Below are 24,598 nucleotides of genomic sequence, written 5' to 3'. Positions count from 1 at the left end.
ATTTTGTTTTCTTACTGTATCACAAATGTGTATGTTAAATTATTTTGGGACTTGACCTTCGTTTAATATGTGTGTGTAATTGGTATATTATCACTAATTTGCTAGCTTTAAAATTTATCATAATACTGTGAAGTAAATGGTATAATATTAATTAAAGAAACTTATTTTTATCAGAGTACTATTACAGCCCCAATAATAAATGGTATCTGTAAGAATGTTAGGAAAAAATGAGCAAGCTACCTGACTAGTAAGTCAAAATATTATCCTTTTAAGGAATAAAATACATGTGATTATGATTTTAATTTTCTTATTTCTGTGACTGAAGACTGGTAAGTTCTAAGTAATTTTATTTCCAGCTAATTTTTGTGGGTGTGAGTGTATGTGTGAGTGTGGGGGAGGGAGACAGACAGACAGACAGACACAAGAACACCATAGCTGCTTTGGGAAAGAATTGTATCTATAGTAGAGTAAATTAGACTTCAGTAGTGCCATGAAGTCAGGTTTTAGAGGTCTAAAATAGAATTTGGGTCTTACATAATATTGAGAATTTTCTAGGAGAAAAGAAACTCAGTGAGAGTAGGTCCTTTTCAAAGTACTTTGTAAGCCCTAGAGAGGTTTTCCATAGGCGGTGAGGGGTAAAGCTGCTGAGATGACTATACGAAGTCCATGTTCTCTTGGATACCTTTTCTATTTTATGTGTGTGGCTGTTTTGCTTGCATGTGTTATCTGTGCACTCCTTGTGTTTCTGGTGCCTGTGGCAGCCAGATGAGTACGTCAGATCTCATGACCCTGGAGCCCCTACGTAGGTGCTGGGAATTGAACTAGGGTCTTCATATAGACTAGGAACATGAACCTAGAAAAATTGATCTGAAATACATCATTTAGGAAGAACTATTGAAGTATTTGAGTGTGTTATTGTTTGCTATTTTTTAAAGACATGGCTGCCTTATGCAGCCCTAAATGATGTTGAACTTTCTGTGTAGACCATGCTGGTCTGACTCTCAGAGATCTGCTAGATCTCTGCCTCTCAAGTTCTGGGACTAAAGGTGTGTGTTACCATACCCAGCAAAGAATAGTTCTAGTCATACCCATTAATGCTGGTGCTCTTATAGTTGGTCAGTGGGTAGTTGTTGAATGAATGAGTGATTCAGATTGAAAATGCTGGGGAGTAAAGGGAAAGGTGTGTAGTTCTGAAGCTTCTGTTACACTACTGATTCTGATGGAGTCTGCTAACTAATACAGGGAAGTAAGTGTGGAACATTCTGTCTTTACAGTGCAGGAAAGACAGCAGTGAAAACATCTTACCATTACTCAAAAGAACAGATTTTCAGCCATTGTAGCAAGTGTAATCTTGACACTTGGAAGTTTGGGCAGGATATTATAGATCATTCAGGTCCTACTTAAAACTAAATCTTGAGTTCCTGTTCAGCCTGGAACCCAGGGTGAGACCCTGACTCAAAATAACCAGCAGACTTGGACCTTGGGAGTGAGAGTGATACATGAATTAATACTTATGGCTTATTATCAGTTGAGAATGGAAGAAAGTTTTCAGAGACAAGATGGACAAAAGAGCCAAAGAAGAATGTTATAAAATGTCTTTATTTATGGCTGGGAAGCAAAAGAAGACACCAGCAACAACAAAAAGGCATTAGGATAACAATGTTGGTGCCCTTTTACATAAGCCAAAGGAGAAATGTTAAAGATAATGGGGGCTGCCTCCAAGCTGCAAGGAACATTTTGGAAGATGGGGCAGAAAGAGTATAAAAGCTAGAGGAAGCCATGGAGGAAGCTAGAACTGGGTCCTAAGACGTGACATCACTGTTGGACTCTTAACTCCACAGCAGTTGAGATTACTGCATAAGACTGGCACAGTACTGGGTCTGTGAGTGTCCTGTCCTGGGAGGAAAGGGGCCCAGGACCTATAGACAGAATGGTAGCTAGGAGGGAGGGGCTCATAAGGTCTCCATTCCCTCTCTGAATATTCTGAGACCAAATAGTTGCTGCTGGGATGGGCAAGGAGAATTTATTCAGTGTAGGAGCTAGTAAGGAACTTGTAACCCCACCCAAGACTGTGAGCAACTCTAATGACACCCATTAGGGCATCAGTACTATGAAAGTAGATGAGGGGGAGAGGACCATTGGGAGGAAGGACGGGGGCTGGGAGAGGACGGGAGGAGGTGAATATGGTAAAAATAGACCATGGTAATACTATGCATAGTCAGTGTGTTAGTACATTTTAAAAAGAGAAGGGAAGTAGGTATGGTGGCACACACCATTGGTGTCTGGAGGCTGAGGCAGGAGAATTGAGGGTGTGAGACTAACCTAACTTACAGTGGTTCTAGTCAGCCTGGCTACATAAATCCGTAAGTAGGAAAAACGAAGAAACTGGTCAGTAATGGCAACTAATACAAAGACTGAGAATGAGGAAAATAACTGAACCTGGTGATAGAAAACTTACCTTGATAGTAGTATGGGTTTAAGTGGATCTCATGTGTGAGGAGAAAGTAGATAACAAAAATATTAACAATAACTTCTCTCTCTTCTTTAAATTCAGCTACAGTTGGCAGAGAAAGACAAAGAAATAAATGGTTTGGCATCATACTTGGAAAACCTCTCAAGGGAGAAGGTATTGAGCAATGTATTCGCTGTGGACATTCTATGATCGATTTTTGCTTTCTTTTGTCTGACTTCTCTTTGAAAGCTTTCCTTCATGTCTTCAACTGTTACCTCCCTTTACTGTTTACTGGTAGTAAACAGTAACTTGTGTATCATTCTCCTTTCCAAATCCCACATCTGCCAATTTTTGAGAAATATACCGTGTTGAAAATTGCTAGTTTGTCTCCATCACATACTTTGTATTTGTAAACAATGATCTAAGTTTAAAATATTTCGAATTGGGGAAGAAGTGAATTTTTAATTGGGCATTTGTTCAAACTTAAGTATTTTCTTGAAAAGAAGCGAATCTGTTAATTAAAGGAAAAGAATTGATACTGTTTCTTGCTAGTAAAAAGTTCAAGCCTTAAATCAAATTCAAATTTTGAAAACTTGTGTCTTCTGTGTTAATTTGACACTTGCTAGTGTGTTCTGTGATAATCTGATGCTTGCTAGTGTGCACAGATATATTTAACAGTCAGGTGGCAGAATTTGGTGGTGCAATAAGCTGCAGCATTTGGAAGATCTTAAGTAGTGGATCTTCAGGTTGGATGATGTTTCTCTGCTACAAAGCGGGACTTTTAGTCTCATTGCTTCCCTAGTTGTCTTTTGTCAGGAAAGCCCCTTTGTCTTCTTGTATTGGTGTTTGTATTTGTGGTTTGACAGTAGTCTGCTGATCAGCTGATGTCTGGCAGTCAGTTGTGACTGTCACTGTGGGGTAGCACTGCCATCCACTGCAGGCCAGCGGCTCAGTTGCATCAGCTTGCTCCTACTGCTTGGTCCTACCCTTAACCTCACCCATACGACCTGGACTTGTAATTCATAATACTGTCCATAATCTTTAATTATTCAAATATGTTTATATATTTTATGTTTCTTTGTTGGGTATCTGTCTCTACTTAACTGCATGGTCCATGAAGAGTACAGGTTGTACTTGTTTTGCTCATTTTATTTTTAGTCCCTTTTACGAAACCTGTTCTTTGAAGTCAAGCATTTGTTAAATGGATAAACTAATGGAGCAAATATAATTTATAGCATTTGCCTTTGAAAAGATTTGATGGAAGAAATATACTGAGATCAGTAGCTTTACTACTGCTCCGACTACTGCTGCTGCTGTTATAAAACTTGGTTTCCTGTAGGATGGCATTGTTTCTATCACTTTAAAAGTTTTCAAGTAGTTACATTGTGATGTCAAAGAACTTGTTTAATATTTAGTCCCTCAAGAGTATTTCTGAGAACTCTAAAACCTGCCAAAGCTTCTGAGATTAGTTTTAGGTTCTGTTAGTCATCACTGACCCCTAGGTGTACACACACTTGCCAAGAGGGTGGCAAGTGGTCAGTAGCAGTAGTCGAGTGTATAAGTGCTGACTCACTGCTGTTGTTCACCCCTACACCCCTTCTCATTGGTTTGTCTGAGGGAGAAGAACTAAAAAGGAAGTACAGTATAGACTAGGGGAAGGTGGAATGGAGGCAGTGTAGGAGGAAGAGTGTCCCTTCCATTAGAACTGCTGTTACAGGTGGTTGTTAGCTTTACTGCGAGTGCCGGGAACTGAACCTGGATAGATCCTTAGTAAAAACAAGTATTGTTAACCCCCCCCCCCCACGCCATCTCTTTACCTCCTCCTGCCTGAGGAGACAGGTTTCATTAAGTGACCCAGCCTGGCTTTGAACTCATTATATGGTCCAGGCTGTCTTCAATCCTGAGATAGGTGATCCTCCTATCTCAAACTTCCTGACAGATCCTTTTAGAAGGCTTTTTTGTTTGTTTTTAATGTATTGCCTGCATGTATATCTGTGTATTTTGTATGTGTCTGGCACTCTTAGAGGCCAGAAGAGGGTGTCGTCCCCCAGGAGCTAGAGTTTTAGACAGAGACTACCATGTGAGTGGTAGGAATTGTACCCAGGTCCTCTGGAAGAGCAGTCAGTGCTCTTAACTGCTAAGCTATCTCTCCAGCCTATAATTCTCTTTTTTCTTAAAAAACAATTAGCAGTTCTGCTAAGACTTACGTTTAGATTATCTGTATGGTTTTGTAGATTGAGGACTGCTTCATTGAACTGCCATACTTTTAAGCCACTAGAGTGAAATTAATGGAGTCCTAAGAACCTTAATCTTTATAGCATTTCTTTTTGAGAGGGGCAACTTAAGATGGTGGTCTACAGCTATACATCTACCTCCCAGGCACTAGGACTGTTCTGTACATAAACGTTTAAATGTTAAATCTCTTAGAGAAGAAAATGGTAGCTTAAGAGAAGAGGTAGACTGAGTCACATGATGCTTGAGGCCTGAAATCTAGCTTGTTTAGGAGTCTCTCTCCCTCTTCCTCCATCTTCCTCTCTTCTCCATCCCCCCTTCTCAGCCCCCTTTCATAGTTTTTTGGATGGTGCTGGGCAATCAGGCCTAAATACTTCTGCAGGCTAGACTAGACAAGGGTTCTACCATTAAACTGTATCTTTAGCTTTGAGACAGGAGTTTTCATTAGAACCCAGGCATGCCTTGAATTTACGTGGTATCTCAGGCTTGCCTAAACCTTGGAATCCTCCTTTCTCTACCTCCCAAATGCTAGGATATTGTTTTTAAATATTGGCAGTTCAAGACATTCTGTTTCCATCTTAGAATCATTTTGTCAATTCATGGAGAAGCCTGCTGGAATTTATTAAATTAGTATTTCATTGTATGTGCAGTTAGTTTGAGGGGAATTACTACTGTAAAAATAATTTTCTGTCTGTATACTTGGTATGTATCCCTCCGTTTGTGCTGTCTGTAATCACACTCAGTATTGTTCTATTCTTAGTGCATTAGCATCGTGCATCGTTTTGCTAACTTCCTAGGCACTTTGTCTCACTGACTTCACTAACTAGAACTGTGCTTTCCATCATTCTCTTCTTTGTTGTTTACATATATGTGTGCATGTGTGTGTGTGTGTGCGTGTGTGTGTGTGTAAACATACATATACATATATGGATATATATGGATATAGCTGACTATATGTTGAATCTTGCAACCTGCTAAATTCACTCATTATCCTAACTCCTCTGCTGTAGCTTCTTTCTGTATGTATAGTTGTATCCTCCGAATAAAAACAGAATTATTTACTTTTCAGTCTGTCTGGCTTAATCTTGCCTTAGTCACAAGTTAACACAAGTTATGTTGAAGAGAATTAGAGAATGCAGAATCCTTTACTTATATTTTATCTGCAATAGAATCATTTGCTTTTTTTCCTTTTTTTTTTCAATTTAAGGAAATTAGTTTTTATTCTAGCTTGCTGGATTTTTAATAGCTCTGAATAAATCTTGGATTTTCTGCATACATTGAATGTTTTTTTCTCCTCCTTATTCTGTTAACACAGCTTTTGTTTTTTCTTTTTTTTTTTTAAAGATGTTTATCATTGTGACATGCTAGAGAAGTGTTAGTTCTGGATTCGTGCTGAGTGTTTATGTTATCCTTAGAGGACATTTGGCTCCTTTGCTTACTTGTCTTTGGTTTGTTAATTTTAGGAACTTACAAAGAGTTTAGAAGATCAAAAAGGAAGGAAAATGGAAGGCCAGACCCCTCAACAAGTCTCAAGGTGTCTCAACACATGCTCTGAGCAAAATGGGCTTCTTCCTCCACTGTCAAGTGCACAGCCAGTTCTTCAGTATGGCAACCCTTACACAGCACAGGAAACAAGAGGTTAGTCAAGTTGTTTTTTGGCATTGGTTTGGCGGGCTCTAAGACATTCAGCTTCTAGTTTCATGGGCTTTAAGAGAGCTGAGGGTATAATCAACTCTAATACAGTCGTGTAAGTTTCATTGTAATGTTTAGTAGTATTACTGACATCTACAGGTGACATGTTGTGAAGGAGGAGTCTTAATTGCTTATCACAGACTCAGCTTTCAGACTCGTGGGCTAAAAATAAAAACATAGGAAACAGTCTTGCTCTATAACCCAGCCTGGCATGTGCTACCATCCCCATGTGGCCTCTGTGGCTTTTCCTCTGTAGTGCCAATCCCAGGCCTCTAGGGAATCCCAGGCAAGCATCTTCCACTGAGCCACACGCTGAGTTTCCATTTGCTTCTCTAGATCATTATAACTACAGATAGAGGTGCCAGTTTCTTGTAACTAGTTTCATCTAATTTTTCCCCTAAATGTTTCTTTTGTAATTCTTATTACAGATGGAGCAGATGGTGCTTTTTATCCAGATGAAATCCAAAGGCCACCTGTGCGAGCCCCATCTTGGGAAGATAATGTTGTCTGTAGCCAGCCTGCTCGAAACCTTAGCCGGCCGGATGGTTTAGAAGACCCCGAGGACAGCAGAGTAAATGTAGTTTTAATTATTTAAGCTTGCCTGCTTTTGTGCTTTCTGGCTTAGGTGCAGTGTTAAGGGTGTATGTCTAGAAAGACTATGAATTTGCATTTGCATGTGATTGCCTTCCTGATTTTTTTTTTTTTTAAATCTTGTTTGAAAACCTAACCAGTGCTGGGCAGTGGTGGTGCATCCCTTCAATCCCAGCACTCAGGAGTCAGAGGCAGGCAGATCTCTGTGAGTTTGAGGCCAGCCTGGTCTATAGGACAACTAGGTCTATACAGAGAAACCCCGTGGTGGGGTGGGATGGGGGGAGTAGTATTTTTTTCAGACTTAACACTTTAGGGTTTATATACTAAAGATGAAGTTCAGTGGATGATTGGGATGTATCAGTTATCAGGGTAACCCTAATTATGACTAAGTAACTACCTACAATCAAAGGACTGTGCTCTGCTGGCTTAGAAGGAACAATGCATGAAGATGCAAAGATGTTATGCAGAGTACTGCCATTTCAGTTTATATTTATATCCTGTAAATTTTAAGGTAAAATTTATTATCTTCATCATATTGTAGTTTTCTGCTTTTGAGAAAACACCTTTTAGACATTCTTAATACATGACGTTTCTTTTTCTAGTAGCAACATAAAAGTGATGATAATTAAATTAGCGTATATGGTGTAAGATTATTATTATTTTGTTTTTGAGACAGGGTCTTTCTACATAGCCTGGTTGTCCTGGAACTCAGTATATAGACCAGGGTGTTCTCCCACTCCTAGAAATCCACCTGCCTCTTCCTCCCAGTGCTGGGATTGAAGGTGTAAGCCACCATGTCTGGCTAAAAGATTATTTAAGAGATTCCCCCCCCCCCCATTTAATGAATAAAATTTCTTAGAACAGCTTTTTTGTGGGGTAGGGACACTCTTTTTCATAGCAGCTCTTAGATTTCCTGTGCGCTGAGATAAATTTCAAGGAAATGGTTTCTTGTGCTCTTTGCAAGTACAGTAGTATCATGACCTGTTTCTCATTTAATATAGTTTGCTGCATTTAATTGCTATTAACCTTTGCAGAAACTGATCAGTGTTCAGACAGGCATGATTTTAGACCTAGTGTTCAACACTCATAATGGAGAAAAATGTGTTTCTCTCTCCTGCCTTTTGGCCTCCTGTGTCCATTACTGGGAGTAATTAGGAAACTGTCAGAACTTCTGTAGCCTGTTTAAGGTCTCTAGTATTATCTTACTGCTTTTTTTACAATTTTACTTTACATTATGCATATTTAATCTGATCATTCTTGGCATAGATGTTACATGTGACAAGCCTTTCTTTTCCATAATCATCTGCTTCAGCTTAATTAGCAGACTGTTCTTTCTGGTCTGTGTGCTTTGCCCTCCTGCAAACCCATGAGAAACAGTGTTGCAGTCTTGGGCTCATTTGCTGAGATGCTTAGATTAGCTAATGAGAGAGAGGGGTTCTTACTATGCATGCCTGGAGTATTTGTATTTTATAAACAGAAATTTTTTTCTATTTTTTATTTACATCTAAAAATTTAAAAATTTTTGTCCTTTAACAGCAAACCCATTTACAAATGGGGGGTTTTATTATGTAGTTTTAGTAAGAATAGGAAAGTAGATTTTGCTGTGGGAGCGGTTCATGGTCACAGAGCCCTAGTGGGCACCTTGGGAGTCAAAGTTGAGCTGTCCTACGATTTTAGCCTATGCTGCTGCCTCCAGCTGCCACTGCCTCTTGTACTAGAAATTGGTGGCTTTCAGAACCTTCCTAAGTCTCATGTACCTAATAATTGTCCAGCAAGTAAACGTTTGTCTAGCTCTTTGCCTGCTGAGCCCTGGATACATGATAAGTCACTTGTTTATCACCGTAGTGTGATAGAGGTGGAGTGTCTGCTTTGCTAGGTGCTAGTGGAAGAAGCTGAGGTACTCATTAAGTACTTAAACCTGAATCATACCACCAGTAAAGCAGATGTAGGATCAGAACTTCTTCAGACCATCTGAATGCTGTGGTTTTAACTGTCTCTCAGTGTGGCTACCCCAGAGTTCTGTACTTCTCACATAGCACCCTAAACAGTTTCCTCTGTAACATTTCCTAGGCCAAAAGACATACCTAGTAAGTGCTCATGTACTAATATATTTAGTACCCTTTAAAAATAGCATGTCTAAATTAAAATTCAGTGTTTATTTTTAAATAACCATAGTTACCATTGGGATGTGTGTGATTATTTGTCACTGTCTAGCTTCTCGAGCTTTGGAATCACATTGGACAAGCTCATTGCTTACTTCACATTAGCTTTTATATAGTGCTTGCTTTGCGTGTCAGAAGTGCCAGAGACTCAGCTTCTGAAAACTAGGGTGTCCTGAAGAGGAGTGTTAGCACTATCCAGAGCTGAACCTGAGCAGGTGTTGAATTGTTTTTTTCAATGCTATCTGACAAACACCGGATTAAAATCCGATAGAAACCATGTGAATTTCAATGGTATCCCAGGTACCTTCATACCCAGTTTTTAGAGCCATGATCTAAGTCTTTGCTACTCAGTAAGTGTGGTGTGTATATAAGCAGTGGTGCTGCCTCCAGGATTGCTAGAAGTGGAGGCTTTCCTTCTTCCAGCCTCCTGAGAGTCAGTGGCTATGTGGTGGTCACTGTTTCAGGTGCAGCGATCCAGACTTCTAATCCTGCTGTTTAAGACTAGATATTTATTGCCTCCCTCAGTACACATTTCCTTCCCGTGTTCATGCATTTTTTCCTTCTTCATTCTTATTTCTCTTAAGGTGTTTTATTGCAGCTTTCCGAATGAGTCTTTAGTAATGAACCACCAACTGAAGATAGTTTTGTTGATACACATTTTCCTGTCACAGCCTTAGCATTTCTTGTAAGAAGTGTGGTTCTCAAAGAGTCTTGTGACTCTAGAATTATTGAAAGTCACACTTTGAAAGAATCAGGACTGCTACTCCCTGTTTGTCACAATGTACTGCTGCTTGTGGCTTCATTTTAAATTGGCCATCACATTAAAAGAACTTGTTTTAGTGTGTTTACAAAATTGATACACAACAGCATTTGATTTAAATTTGTTTTGTTTGATTTGTTTTAAAAGTACAGTGGCAGATTCTTTTCTAGATCTTTGTTCTTTTGACTAGGTATAGATAGATTTCCCTCCCTCTCTGCTTTACTTTTGTTTTTAACCTACTATGCTGTCTAAAATTTAGGTTACCTTAGGATGATAGTACCGGGCAGTAGCGCTATCGAAATACAGTTCCCCATGTGAAGTGTGTAGCTCGTGCTCAGCAGAGTCACGGAGTCGTGCGGTTATCATGGCGTCAGGTTGGAAACATTTTTTGCCACTACAAAGAAACTCTTTTGTACTTTACCTTACCCCCTCCCCTCTATTCCTTTATCCCAGGAAATTCTTTATCTGCTTCCCTTGTAAACTGTCCATTCTCATCATTCGGTCATACAGATCAAACGCTATCATGCAAAGTCTTTGGATTCCCCAGCATGTTTTTAAAAAGTTGTCCCTATTTTAACATTCATTTATGATTAGCATGGAAAATGTGCTTGCTTCCATCATTGCTGAATTCCATCATCTGAATATTCATATACATACTTAGATTTATTTTTATTTTTTGTATATGAATGTTTGCCTACATGTATGTTTGTGCTAGTGCCACATGGATGTCATGTGCCTGGTGCCAGCGGAGGCCAGAAGTAAGCATTGATCCCCTGAATTGGAGTTACTGGCAGTTGTGAGCCACTGTGTGGGTGCTGGGAACTGAACCTGGGTTCTTTGCAAGAACCAATGAATGCTCTTAACCAGTGAGGCCATCTCACCAGTCCCTTAGTATTGCATATTTTATGTCTTCTTTATTGGATTGCATCATTTTCCCCGTTAGGCTACTGTGAATAGTGCTTTTCTGGACACTATGTAGAAGTCTTTGTTGGGATAATATACTGCTAGAGCTATCACCCTTGTGATTGCTAGAGGAGAATCCCAAGGGATGAAACCGCATGGCCATGTGGCCACGGTCTTTAACCTTTTCAATGAAGGCTTTCTTAGTTTCACAGAGGCTGCACGATGCTCCATTCCCATCCATGTTATCAGGGTTCCGGTTCCCACATACTCACTGATACATCATTCTTATAAACACCTTCTTTGACATTAGAGCCTGTTAGAGGAGGTGTGAAACAGCTGTCTCATGCTGTTGATTTGCCTGATGATGCCAGACATTTTTCCTTACGCTTTTATAAATTGTCTTTGGACAAATATATTTAAGTTTTTGGTTGTTTCTAAATCCAGTTATTAGATTTATCATTTGCAAATATACTCCCCAATTCTGTGGGGGTTTTTCACTTTCTAGATAGAGTCCATGGCTGCACAAAAGTGATTTTAAGTTTTGGTGAGGTCAGGCAATTTTGTTGCTTATCCATTTCTTGTCTGTATGCAAGCAACTACTGCCCGCCTAGGAGTTTGTAAGGGTTTTAGTTTTAGCTCTCTTATTTGGTCTTTGTTCCATTTTGGGTTGAGTTTTGAATATGGAGGAAAAGGTTTGAAAACAAATAGAGATCTTGTAAAATTATGCTTTTTGATTTTAAAATCCCTTTAAATGGCTTTAAATTTCACAGTTCAGTGTGTTCTTTCACTAACTGATAAATTACTAGAAAGGAATGTGTGGGAAAGCTCGGACATGATATAAAAGGAAGAGGAGTGTTCATGAATACACCTAATACAGGTTTTGAGAGGCAGGAGGAGCTCCTGATTGTAAATAAGCTATCTAGTCACCCCTCTCTTCTTTGTCTTACATATTGATATTGGCGTTAATGAATGCTTCCGTTTCTTTCTTTTTTTCTTTTCTTTTATTGGATATTTTATTTACATTTCAGATGTTATCCCCTTACCCCATTTCTCCCCTCCCCCCCCCGCCCAGGAACCCCCTATCCCACCCCCCTCCTGCTTCTATGATGATGTACCCCCACCTACATCCCCCTACTCCCACTTCCCCACCCTCGAATTCCCCCACACTCAGCATCCACCCTTGATGGGACCAAGGATCTCCTCTCCCTATGCTCAGCAGGGCCCTCCACCCTTATATATACAGCTGAAGCCATGGATCTGTCCCTATGTGCTCCCAGGCTGGTGGTTTAGACCCTGGGGAGCTCTGGTTGGTTGGTATTGTTGCTCTCCCCATGGGACCACAAACCCTTTCAGCTCCTTCAGTCTTCTCTCTAACTCCTCCATTGGGGACTCCTTGATCAGTTCAATGGTTAGCTATGAGCATCTGCCTCTGAATATGTCAGACTCTGGCAGACCTTTAAGGAGACAGCTATATCAGGCTCCTGTCAGCATGCACTTCCTGACATTCACATCAGTGTCTACCTTTGGTGACTGCACATGGGATGGATACCTAGGTGGAATGGTCTCCAGATGACCCCTCCTTCAGTTTCTGTCCCTCACTTTGTCTCCATATTTGCTCCCTTGAGTATTTTATTACTCCTTCTAAGAAGGATGGAAGCACCCACACTTGGTCTTCCTTCTTCATGAGCTTCATGTGGGCTGTGAGTTTAATCTTGGGTACTGTGAGATTCTGGGCAAATACCTGTTTTTTTTTTTTTTTTTCCAATACAGGGTTTCTCTGTGTAGTCCTGGCTGTCCTGGAACTCACTCTGTAGACCAGGCTGGCCTTGAAATCTGGGCTAATACCTAATTATCAGTGAGTGAATACCATGTGTGTTTTTTTGTGATTGAGTTACTTCACTCAGGATGCTATTTTCTAGTTCCATCCATTTATCTAAGAATTTCTCAAATTCATTGTTTTTAATAGCTGAGTAATACTCCGTTGTGTAAATGTACCACATTTTTTTTTTGTATCCATATACCCAGAAGATGCTCCAACATATAACAAGGACACATGCTCTACTATGTTCATAGCAGCCTTATTAATAATAGCCAGAAGCTGGAGAGAACCCAGATGTCCTTCAACAGAGGAATGGATACAGAAATGCTTCAGTTTCTTAAAGGATGCATCCTTTTGAATTAAAGTAGTAATTACCAACTAGCAAAGATCTATCCATTACAGATTCCTGAATATACCTTACTATTTCAGCTAGTAATTCCTTCAAGGGTAGATGCAGTCCCACATGGCAGCTGGAGACTCTGATGCTGTTACCTGGTTACTGACTTCTGAATGTACTGTGCTGTAATTTGATCGTGATGGCCCCCTCTTCTTTTATGATGTTACAGTGCTAAGACTAACACTTTATGTATTTTTATGTATATGGGTGTTTTGCTTGTTTATGAATATCTGTATACCGCATACATGGCTGGTGTCTAAAAGACTCCAAAAAAGGGTGACACATACCCTGGAACTAGAGTTGCCGATGGTTGTGAGCCATCATATGGATTCTGGGAATAGAACCCCTGGGTCCTCTGCAAGCACAGCAAGTACTGTTAACTACTGAGCCTTCTCTCAAGCCCCACATTTTTAAATGTATTTTTAAGTAAACAGAGTTGCAGGTAATTGTGGGCCAACAGATGTGGATTCTGGGGACTGAACCTGGATCTTCTGCAAAAACAGCAAGTGCTCTTAACTGCTGACCGTTCTGTTTAGTTACTGTTCTACTGCTGTAAAGATGCTATGACCAAGACAGCTTACAGAAGAAAGCATTTAGTTGGGGCTTACTTACAGTTTCACAGAGTGAATCTATACTAGCATGGCAGGAAGCATGGCAGGAAACAGGCGTGGCACTGAGGCAGTAGCTGAGAGCACATATACAAAATTGTGAGACAGGAAGAGCCTTAAAGTCCATCACCAGTGACACACCTCCTAATTCCTAAAGCAGTTCCACTAGCCGAAACCAAGCATTCAGATAGATGAGCCTGCTTATACCATTCTCACTCAGACTGCCACAGCATCTTAACAGCCCCAGAAATCTTTAAAATACACCTTTCTCCACCTTCAATTTCTAATATCATTTGACTCAAATTTATTACTTTAAAAATTAACCAGTGGCATCTCATTTTTTTAATATAAAGCTATGTAATCAAATACTAAAATACATTCAAAGTGTTGCATTATTTTTGCTTTTAACCCTCCATCTCCTAGCTCTGTTTAGTGTGTGCTTTAATAGCATCATGCTCAACCCAGTCTGCTATTTTCATTGACATGGACTTGGGAATGAAGTCAGGATAAACTGTAGTGTATACTTTTTTTGTTCTGTTTTGGTGTTCAGTGAGCTTCTGTGTTTAGCTGTTGATTGGTACAAATAGATCTAAAAATGACTCTGGAAGTCAGGCATAGGAATCCAAATTAGTGTTTTCCTTGTGATTAAAACTCTATAGATTTTTTGAAGTCTGACAGCATGTGAATCAAGTTTTGATTTGGCTTTTAATTTATGGAATGTTTTATTAAATGTGTTTTCCAGTTAGTCTTGCCAGTGTTTATAATTCAAGAACATGTCACACAAATGCATACATTTTTATTACTTTTCCTGTATTCATGTTTTCTGTATAGTGTATAATGGTGTTTATAAACATTTTTTTTTTTTTTTTTTGAGACAGGGTTTCTCTGTGTAGCCCTGGCTGTCCTGGAACTCACTCTGTAGACCAGGCTGGCCTCGAACTCTCGAACTCAGAGATCCACCTGCCTCTGCCTCCCAAGTGCTGGGATTAAAGGCGTGCGCCACCACCGCCCGGCGTTTATAAACATTTTAACCAAAAAGATTATTGCAAGTTAACAATGACTAAATGAGAAAATTGGAACAGAAAGGCAGATTTGGAAAGTGGTCCCCCTCTCTTTGGAACTATAAAAAATGAGCAAAGTCATGTACACACATAGACTTGGAAAGTTCTTCTGGTTGGTTTGGCTTCATTCAGTGTTCCCACTGAGCATGCTGCTAGTTCTTGTCTTCCTCTTCCCTGTTGTTGTTATAAGTTGTCAACTGTGGTCTGGAAGTAATTCCTAAATGTTAGTTCCATTAATTTAGAGTAGTGTGCTAAAAATCTCATGAAAGGTAAGTCATTTCTTTGACCAGTGTATTTGCCTGTGTATGCTCTGTGTCCATTAATGACCCTCGATTTTCAGACTAAAGTGTTTGTGTTCAGGTAACTACTTTACTTAAGGATGGGCTCAAAGCACTAAGGAAGTGGTGCTGGCAATTGAATATGCCAAAAAACATCCATAAAGTACTTTCTTTAAAAGCTGAAATACAAGCCAGGTGTAGTGCACGTCTTTAATTCCAGCATTAGGAGGCAGAGGCAGGTGGATCTCTAAGTTTGAGGCCATCCTAGTCTGCAGAGTGAGTTTCAGGACAACCAGAGCTGCACAAAGAAACCCTGTCTCAAAAAACCAAACCAAACCACAACCACAAGTTGAAAAACCGTAAGATATTTTTGAGATAATAGAGCTCAGACTCACGTTTGTTACAGTGTGGTGTTTGCTTTACTTTTGTTAACCTCTCTGGCCATGCCTTATCTGTAAATTAAAGTTTTTCATGACCATAATGGAAGAAAAGCAGCAGCATTGGTCTGAACCTTACTCTCAGCCATCTACTGTGGGACTTGGAGTGTTTGCCCTGGAATTGGGGAGAAGTACATATTTCAGAAAAGTCACATTATTTGTTTCTGGTGAAATACTCTATAAATTCTTTAAAATGTATGTTTATGGGAAAGTTTAAATAAATTGGGTAATTAAGGTGTCATTATGAGCTTCCTGAATTAATCAGTTTATATATTGAGTTGCCCTGGTTTTGTTTGTTTTGTGCCAGGAAGATGAGAATGTGCCCATCACTCCTGATCCAGCAGACCAGCATTTACACGCTCATGGAGCAGGCTTCTGCTTCGATTCCAGGCAAGTGTTTTCCTTGTAGAATTTTATAGAATTATGTAAGACAGGTGATTCTAAAAATTAGTTTCTGGGAACTTGTTAAAAGTATAGTGCCCAGAGCCCAGCATACAGAATGTAAATCCCCTTCAAGGTTCCAGCCATTCACTGTATCCCTCTTGCCTTCTGTGGGTCAGACACGCCATTTTTAAAAAGATCTTGAGGCATAGGAACTTTGAAATAGATAGTTTTAAATTCATGTGTTCTGTTTTGGGTTTGTTCACAGGAGTTTAGGTGCTCACACAGGCCAGCGAAGGGCGTCTGACTTGTGGAGCTGGAGGTCAGGCAACTGTGAGCCGAGGGCGGGGTTAAAGTGACCCTCTGCAGGGCCGCTGTGAGCGCTTACTCACTCAAGCCCCCAGATTCTTTGGTTGCTAAAAGCCCAGTAGACACTGGTGGAAAATGATGAGTTGTAGTCATCCTTGGAATTAAAAAAGAAACAAAAACATTTGGTTAAAAAGTGGGAAAGGTTTTTTTAAAAATAAGCCTCATTTCACAGAATGCCTGAGTTTGGTAGATTTTGGTGTTTGTCAGTCCAATAAATTTAGTAGTGGTTTTCTAAAAAGATAGATCCTGTACATATTACCAAGAATCTAGAAACAGAAAAGGGTTAACTAAACTTGTAAAGACTTTTGAAGATAAATTGTTTAGTGTAAATATCAGCTAATTAATTCAGCTTGTACACTAACAGGTGCTATTACAATTAGGAAATACCTAATTCTTCATTTCTTCTTTCTTTAAAAGCTTTGATGTTCACAAGAAGTGTCCCCTCTGTGAATTAATGTTCCCTCCTAACTATGATCAGACCAAATTTGAAGAACATGTTGAAAGTCACTGGAAGGTGTGCCCGATGTGCAGCGAGCAGTTCCCGCCGGACTACGACCAGCAGGGCTTTGAGAGGCATGTTCAGACTCACTTCGATCAGAATGTTCTCAACTTTGACTAGCTTTTAGTAAGAGGTCGTACAATGTAGCAGATAAAAAACAAACCAAGCTCAAATAGAGGTTAAGGGGATTGCTGGGGGTCACTTTCAGGTTCCTCCTCTACACTTTCCTGATCGAGAACTTCTTTAGAGTGTGCTGTCACTAGGGTACAGCTTTGACTACAATAAATCCAGTTTTAATCTGTTAATCTTGTCTGCTTTAAGAAAGATGCTCCTGTGTTTATACCTCTATTTATCCCCAGTTAGCAAAAGTGTATGAAGAACACAGGAATTATTTTAATGTTACTGAATTGAAAACATATATATGTAATAGTTAATTACTTAGCACAGTCACATTTACAAGTTTCTGTTCACCTTGGCGATGGAGCATGACTACTATTATGTAATAAAAAACATTGATCAGAACAGTTCTATGAAATAATTCTTTGATATAGAAAAACCCTTAACTCAATGAAATGATAAATTTTAAATCCTGCTTAGACATGGAGCTGCATGAAGAACAAGAAACCCTTTTTATATGGAAACACTGGTTTTAGGAGTTGATATAAGGCATACTTAGTTAATTGTATTGATAACATTTTAGCATAATCTGGATGACTTTTTAAATGATTGAGTTTATATTTATAACTAGTTATAACTGTATAACTATAATGGACCAAAATAAATCAAGGTATCATCTATTCTCATTAAATGACCTTTGTAAATGATTTGGGGCATGAAATGGCAGACTGTGTACCATGGTCTTTCTCCCGTTTTCCTGATGAGCATACACACTGGAAATAAGGTTCCTCAGTGAGTGGTCAGAAATAGCATGCACAACCCAGATCCAACAAGGATTTCTCAGTCAGCTCTGCAGCGTGGTGTGCGATAACATAAAGGAAGACGGGGGAGGGGGGCTGCCATGTCACTGGCACACACAGGCACACACAGGCACACACAGGCACACACAGGCACACACAGGCACACACATGCACTCACATGTACTCCTTTCTCTTTTATGATGGGAGTGTTAAAGGACTTTTCATTTGCTGCTTTAGCAGTTACTAGATTAGAGAGCCGTTCTCCACACTCTAGAGACTGAGGATGTTGAGTAAGGAGTCAGAGTTGGTAGCGTCTGGGCCGCTGTGTGTGAGTGTACGCCATGTTGCTGATATCTACAGAAGAGTTTGTATATTACTTGAATCGTTTGAAAAGGTATATGTTATAAAATACTTTTATTTTTACATTTTATTTTATTTTATTTGAAAAATACTTATATCTAGGTTGTAGATTAAAATTGCCCTAGATTCTAGGGTGAACCGGTATGAGGCATTCAGATGCCAGCTGTCAGGCAGTCCCGGGAGGCAGGGTCCTGACCATCAGTGGATACTCCTTCCAGCTTCCTGGCAAGTTTTTCATAGAACATCCTTGAGCAACATCTGCCCCACATGAGACCTTGGGGCCATGGAGGTGCTTAGTAAAGTGTTGGCTGTGCTGAGTTCTGGTCCCCGGCATGGGTGTGAGAAACCACCCAGTGTCTGGGGAAGCAGTAACAGGATGTCCTCAAAATGTGCTGGTCCGCTGCTCTAGACAGAGCTCTTATCTTCTGGTTCATGAGACTGTCCCGTGGAGACATGACTGAGGATGACACATGATGTTGACATCTGGCCCCCACACGTATGTACACATACTGTGGACATTTCTCCTGCCGTTAGTAAGTATGGCCCATGCGAACCTGAAAGTTGTCTTTGGATCTTACTGTCAATGAAATAAGGCTGCTCGTCTTGTTGGCCGTTTGACTGAATAGAATTTTAGCCCCATGCTTATGATAGAGGATTATTTACAGAAAAGTAAGCAAAATATAAGGGAACAAAAATCTTTACATATCATCTAGATGTTGCAAAATAACTAGGAGCTTAATAGAAGAGGCCCTGGACAGATGTTTTAGTTCCCACAGTAAACTTGATGCAGGTTTTTACAGTTAGCTAGTTAAAATGAAGAGCCAGATGGACTTTGGGTCAGAGGCAGTTTATTTTAAATGTGATTTCACATACATTTAGTAAGCAGCTTTTCTTGACAGAAAGAGTAAATTGCCTTCAGTTCTGATAGTTTTGTTGCTTTCAAACTTAATGTGCTCTGTCCCCAACAAAACATATGAAAATATAATTTAAAGCACGGTTTTCACAGACACGGTACAATACATTCACTATACACGGTGTAACAAAAGATCCCCTTCCTCACCTGCTTCGTAATACTGTCACAATGAAGAAGTAGAAACTGGGTTTTATCACTGAAGGATTTTCACATGCACAATGACTGTTTTTATGACTGTGTAGCTGCTGAACTACTGATCCAGCCTGCAGTTTATCACACTAGAAAGAGCAAAGCTAACTATTAATTGCTGGCCTGTAACTTTTTGGTCAACTGTAGGTAAATATGGAGCAAGTAGGGCCTTCTTTTGCACCAACTTTCGATTCTCGATTCTGGATCATCCGTTTAACACCATGAGAGCTAACACTGTAGAGTTAAGACTGAGACCACTCATAGGCTGAGGACATTTTTAGTGGGCAGCGTCTTTATAAATATTTTAAAATCCTTCATCATGAGGGATTAATGCAGAAGCTTATCCATCTGTTTAACAGAATTCTCTTCACAGTGTGAATAGTGAGGAGGGACTACTATCTAGCTATGTGTAAGACTGCATCAGATGGGAACATGGGGAGAAGGTTATTTTAGAGGGAATCTGAGTCTGCCTTTCACCAGTTTGTACTGTGTGCAGTTAGCTGTGTCAAAGCAACGTTTATTGCGTATTAGGCAACCGGTAAACTCTTGTTTAAAGAATAGCACTTGGGAGAAAAGAACACTCAACACATGATGGTACTGTCGGCGAGAGAAGCTCCAGGACGATCCAGATGTCGGTCACTCTTAGTGGGTATATTAGTCACTCTTCCTTGACCACCTGCTGCAAGAAGCACTTAATGTCAGTAAGGCTTATTTTCATATTCTGGCAAAATGTTTTCTAAAGCTAAACAGACATTTCTAATGAGAATGCAGACATCTACAGTGTGATGGGAAAGTGCCTTTAACAGAAGTCGCAACTGAGCATGAAAGGGGCAGTAGGGATCTTAGCAACCTTCCTCTCAAACGGACCTTCTGAATTTTCGGATTGCAACCCACAGCTCTCTTAGGGCAATAGTTGCAAGAATTGGCAACATATAAACAAAATTGTTGGCAATAGAGAATACAAAGTGCTTTAAAACCTCATCTGTTGATGAAGCTATAACTAAGTTTCACACACACACAATTTGCACTTAAGTATTTCAAAGTGTTTCCTAACGTTTCAGGGGAAAGTGTTTCCACACTGGTATCTTGGTCCACAAGTAACATCAGGTAGAACTTCAGTCTCTTGCACCCAGCAGGCACTCAATGAGTAAGTTAGCATTAATGAGTGAACTGACTCTTTTGCACAAAGATGCCATTTAGAACACTAAAATAATTGGTAAGTTCAACGGCAAGAGTTTCAGCTTTTTAAAGGGCAAGATAATAACTAAAAAAAAAAAAAAAAAGCACACCTTTTATGCATGTTATTTAAATATGAAAATATTTTTAGCATATTATGTTAAACATTCTTATTTATATTTCCATTACCTAAAGTCTTTCTACTCACAAATACTCCATTATGTAAGGCATGGTAACCAGTGTGATAACGAAGGTATTCTTTTGGTTTTATGTGAGCCGATGTGTTGAAAGCTTCAATCACATTACAATCTTAAAGCAGCTCAGTGCCAGCCCCTCCTCTCCCAGTTGACATCACTGCAGTATGGTTAAACACTATGCAACATGCCCTTAAGTTTTATTTTGTTTTGGGGAAAATGTGCTGAAGAACCTAGAGCTTGTTTTGTTTAGCACCTTATATCAAAGTAATGAAAATGGGCGTGATGATTACATGTGCAAATGTACAAAATCATTAACTACAAAGATACATCATTCCAAAATTACAGAAAAGTTTAAAGCATGCATTTAATTATTTTTCATTAAAGGGTTGCTGAGTGCTTCCCCTGAAAAAAGGTGGCTGTTTTCAAAATCAGCAACTGCTGGTGAGGATTTCTTGGCACAGTTCTGACCAGCACGTTACTGCTGCATCTTCCTGATCATCTCGGCAGACACTGGGGGATGGAAATTGATTGTGTGGTGCCGCAGGCCCTGAGCTGTCTTGTAACTCTTCCCGCACCGGCATTTGAATGGTTTGCGGACGCGAATCTGTGTTCGGTGACCATTCTTAGCATGGTACTTTATGCCATTCACATTCTGTGGAGAAGATACAAAAATTTAACTATTAGGGTCACCAAATGTCCCGTCACACTTGTGCAAATCTCAGCGTGGGTCAGATTCCAGCAAAGCAGTCCTGGGCGGTATCCAGAGGGTGCGCTTTGAGAGGGCTTGCTGGTCCTGGGCTGTATAGACCAGGTTTGTAAGGAAATTAATGGTACAGTTCCCTTGGTTTCTCGAAGCCTCGCCTCTCAGTTACTAAAGTTTTCTGCTTGGAAGAGAATTAATTGGAAAATCCTGTGAATATTTCAGAATGGTCAGTGAAATATCTTCCTAAAGAACACAAAAAAATAGGGTAGGGCAGATTGAATATAAGCTGTGGTAAATTCCCTGCTATACCTCACCTGGAAACTTGGGCAGAGTCAGCTAGCATAGTTGAGTGTTAAGAGCCCATGGGCGCTGCGTTGCAAACAGCATTCTTTTAAATAGTTCTATAAAGTTAGTCCCATGAAAAACAACATGCTGAGCGGATTTCTTAGCAGCAGATGATTAGCAGAATGCCCCAGAACCCTCTTCTGGCCCCAGCAGAGACCTGCACATGTACACGACCCACTTGCACACACATGATTAAGAATAGTGATTTTAAGATGTTATTTGCAGGACATCTTGTTGTTTACAATCATGCACTACGCTATCGTGGGCGTTAAAGTATGACAATGGAAGAAGCATTGTCCACGGGTTTAGGTTACATACACGTTTTTTTAATTGAAATCTCTTTCCTAAATGTATGTCCATTTTAACTAGGTTGCTAACACTAGGTTTCAGTATACTTTATATACTCTGTACATTTCTTAAGATTTCTTTTTCAGACTGTATCTCACTCTGATAGCTGCTAATATCTTCACTTTTGCTAAACTGCTTTCGTCTTAACCTAGACTCACCTAGCTTCTGTCTACTACAACTTACAGGGTTAGCTTTATAGTTACATAAAACGTTTTCATGACTGTAGTGAGATGGCGTTCCCTCCCTGTGTGTGGCTGCTAATTGTTCTCAGTGGAATCTGGAAAAGAACACCCAGCCCGTGTGTCACCCTGCTTTGTCAAAACTACACTCTGGATATTCATCACATACACCAGATATGTTGGGGTTCGTTCTGGAGTCTCCACCCAGATGCAGGATATTATTTTAATACTCTATTAAGGGTGAATTTTTATAATAAAATCCTCAACAACTAATAATAATTAACGATTAAAACAACAGCAGGATGCTTTCCAGCCACTGGTCTAACTACTTCACTAGTTCACATACTGTAAGATTATTTACCAGTTTAGCAGACTAGATACTTAGTACTGCTCACCTGGTTAAGCCTGAGGGACAGGCTCCAGAGGTTAAGAGCAAGCAGAGGAGATACTTGGAGTCTCATGTCTGTCAGTAGCTGCCACATTAAGGATGGGAGAAGATGGCAGTGAACACTGGTGCTGAGCACAGTTACTCAAAGGGTGAGGGAGCTGTCCCTTAAGCACTACCTAGGCCCCTTTTCAGATGCCTTGAGCTTCAGAAAACAACGAGTGTCCTATGCTATTTGGAGGGCATCACAGTGCCTGCCTGGTCCATGGCACGCAGTATTGCAGAGTGAATTTGTTAAATGGCCCCTCACAACGCGCACACCACTATTGGAAGAGGCTGAGAAGACTGCTGTTAAAAACATGGCTGAGGGGGCTGGAGAGATGGCTCAGTGGTTAAGAGCACCAACTGCTCTTCCAAAGGTCCTGAGTTCAATTCCCAGCAACCACATGGTGGCTTACAACCATCTGTAATGGGATCTGATGTCCTCTTCTGGTGTGTCTGAAGACAGCTACAATGTACTCATATATAATAAATCTTTAAAAAAAAAACACGGCTGAGAGGCGTCTGCTGGTCTACCATTTTGGATTTGCAGTGCCTGTTCTGTGGTAGAACCCTGCATGGCTGTGAAGTTGAGGGCAAGTGGCTGTACTTGTTCTCAGTCGTGGCCTGAGTAAATCATAACAAAATGGGCTCTGCCCACATACGGGCCTGGCTCTGCTCTTCAGCGTTCTTAGCCTCCTGCCTTGGGCTGAACACCCCATATTTTGCTAAGAGGCATGTTGGGAGTCAGAGGATGGAGGAGCAAGTTCATACAGACCTACTGTGATGGCAGATAGGTAAGCCTAGGCAGCCCACTCCTCACTGGTAAAGCTGTTCTGACTGGAGTGCAGGCCTGTGGTGAAGGCATCAGCTGTATATGCAGCCCAGACGCACCTTCCAGTGACCTCAGCCCCAGCCTGGTGTCTTAGAACAGTACATCAGGTGGCAATTTCAGTCAACTGTGAAAGAGAACTGTGGAAAAATAATTGGAGGTTGTGCTGGCTAGGTTTACGTCAACCCGACACCAGCTAGAGAGGAAGGAACCAGTTGAGAAAATGCTCTTAAGATGGGGCTGTAGGCAAACTTGTATGGCAGTCTCTTCATGATTGATGTGAGGAGGCCCAGCCCCCTGTGGGTGGACCCACTCCTGGATTGGTAGGTCTACCTCTTAAGAAAGGCTGAACAAGCCATGGAAAACAAACCAGTAAGCAGCACCCTCCATGGCCTCTGCATCAGCTCCTGCCCCCAGGTCCTGCCCAGCTTCAATTCCTGCCCTCACTGCCTTTTTATGATAAACTGTCATATGGAACTGTGAGTGAAATAAACCGTTTCCTCCCCAAGTTGCCTTTGGTCATGGTGTTATATCACAGCAATAGTAACCCTAACTAAGACAAGATGAAGGTGGTATGTTGGGGTAGGGAGGAGGAAGGGCAAGAATGACAATTTAGAAGAAAAAAACCTCCCAGGTTGTAGGTCAGTGATAGAGTACTTGCCTGGCATGCATGAAATTCCAGATTAACCCCCTAGCACTCCCCACATAACTTGGAAATTTCAACTCCTGAATCCAATGTGAAAGTTGTTTTCTGGCTTTTAAATGGTAAGGTTGCATCTTGTCTGCTTGCTAATACCCTCTTTATTAGCTGAGTGTATCTTCAGTGAACGCTAGAGTCTTTCTGAGCATGAGGGTTAATAACATTTCATGTCCTATTCCCATGGGTCATGTTGGAAGATGGGTGTCTTAGTGACGGTTACTATTGTGATGGAACACCATGAAAAGGTACTCGGTGAGGAAAGGGTTTATTTCACTCACAGTTCCATATGACAGTTTATCAACAAAAGCAGTGAGGGCAGGAACTCAAGCAGGGCAGGAACCTGGAAGCAGGAGCTGATGCAGAGGCCATGGAGGGGTGCTGCTGACTGGCTTGCTCCCACGGCTTTCTCAGATGGCTTGCTTACAGAACCTTGGAGCACCAGCCAGGGGATGGCACCACCCACAATGGTGCTATCCCCTCCATCCATCAGTTGCTAATTTAAAAACTGTCCTACAGCCTTGCCTTTGGCCCGATCTTATAGAGGCATGTTCTCAGTTGAGGCTCCCTCCTCTCAGATGCCTCTAGCTTGTGTCAAGTTCAATCATTAAAACTAACCAGCACACTGGGTTAAGAGAGAGAAGGAGAGAGAGAGAGAGAGAGAGAGAGAGAGAGAG

At 40.6% G+C, this 24,598-nt stretch overlaps 2 protein-coding genes across 4 annotated transcripts in view; one reads left to right on the top strand and one right to left on the bottom strand.

Moving 5' to 3' along the window:
* Tax1bp1 (Tax1 binding protein 1) overlaps nucleotides 1-17,449 on the top strand; it is a 57,513-nt gene extending 40,064 nt beyond the window's left edge. Inside the window, exons 14-18 of one of the 2 annotated variants that reach the window (XM_028758382.1) lie at nucleotides 2,555-2,626; nucleotides 6,148-6,322; nucleotides 6,805-6,947; nucleotides 15,700-15,782; nucleotides 16,560-17,449. In XM_028758382.1, coding sequence (XP_028614215.1) covers nucleotides 2,555-2,626; nucleotides 6,148-6,322; nucleotides 6,805-6,947; nucleotides 15,700-15,782; nucleotides 16,560-16,761 — 675 coding nt within the window. In that variant the 3' untranslated portion in view covers nucleotides 16,762-17,449. Of the gene's footprint in view, nucleotides 1-2,554; nucleotides 2,627-6,147; nucleotides 6,323-6,804; nucleotides 6,954-15,699; nucleotides 15,783-16,559 lie in introns of both variants that reach the window. The other variant, XM_028758381.1, reaches the window with a different exon arrangement.
* Nucleotides 17,450-18,749: 1,300 nt separating this feature from the next.
* The window catches only part of Jazf1 (JAZF zinc finger 1), a 303,749-nt gene continuing 297,900 nt past the window's right edge, over nucleotides 18,750-24,598 (bottom strand). Inside the window, exon 5 of one of the 2 annotated variants that reach the window (XM_028758364.1) lies at nucleotides 18,750-21,045. In XM_028758364.1, the coding sequence (XP_028614197.1) occupies nucleotides 20,869-21,045 (177 nt within the window). In that variant the 3' untranslated portion in view covers nucleotides 18,750-20,868. The remainder of the gene's footprint in view (nucleotides 21,046-24,598) is intronic. The other variant, XM_028758365.1, reaches the window with a different exon arrangement.

Source organism: Grammomys surdaster, unplaced genomic scaffold (assembly GCF_004785775.1).
Source record: "Grammomys surdaster isolate TR1022 unplaced genomic scaffold, NIH_TR_1.0 126197, whole genome shotgun sequence".
Classification (NCBI taxonomy): Eukaryota; Metazoa; Chordata; class Mammalia; order Rodentia; family Muridae; genus Grammomys; species Grammomys surdaster.
This window is presented reverse-complemented; position numbering and strand designations above follow the sequence as displayed.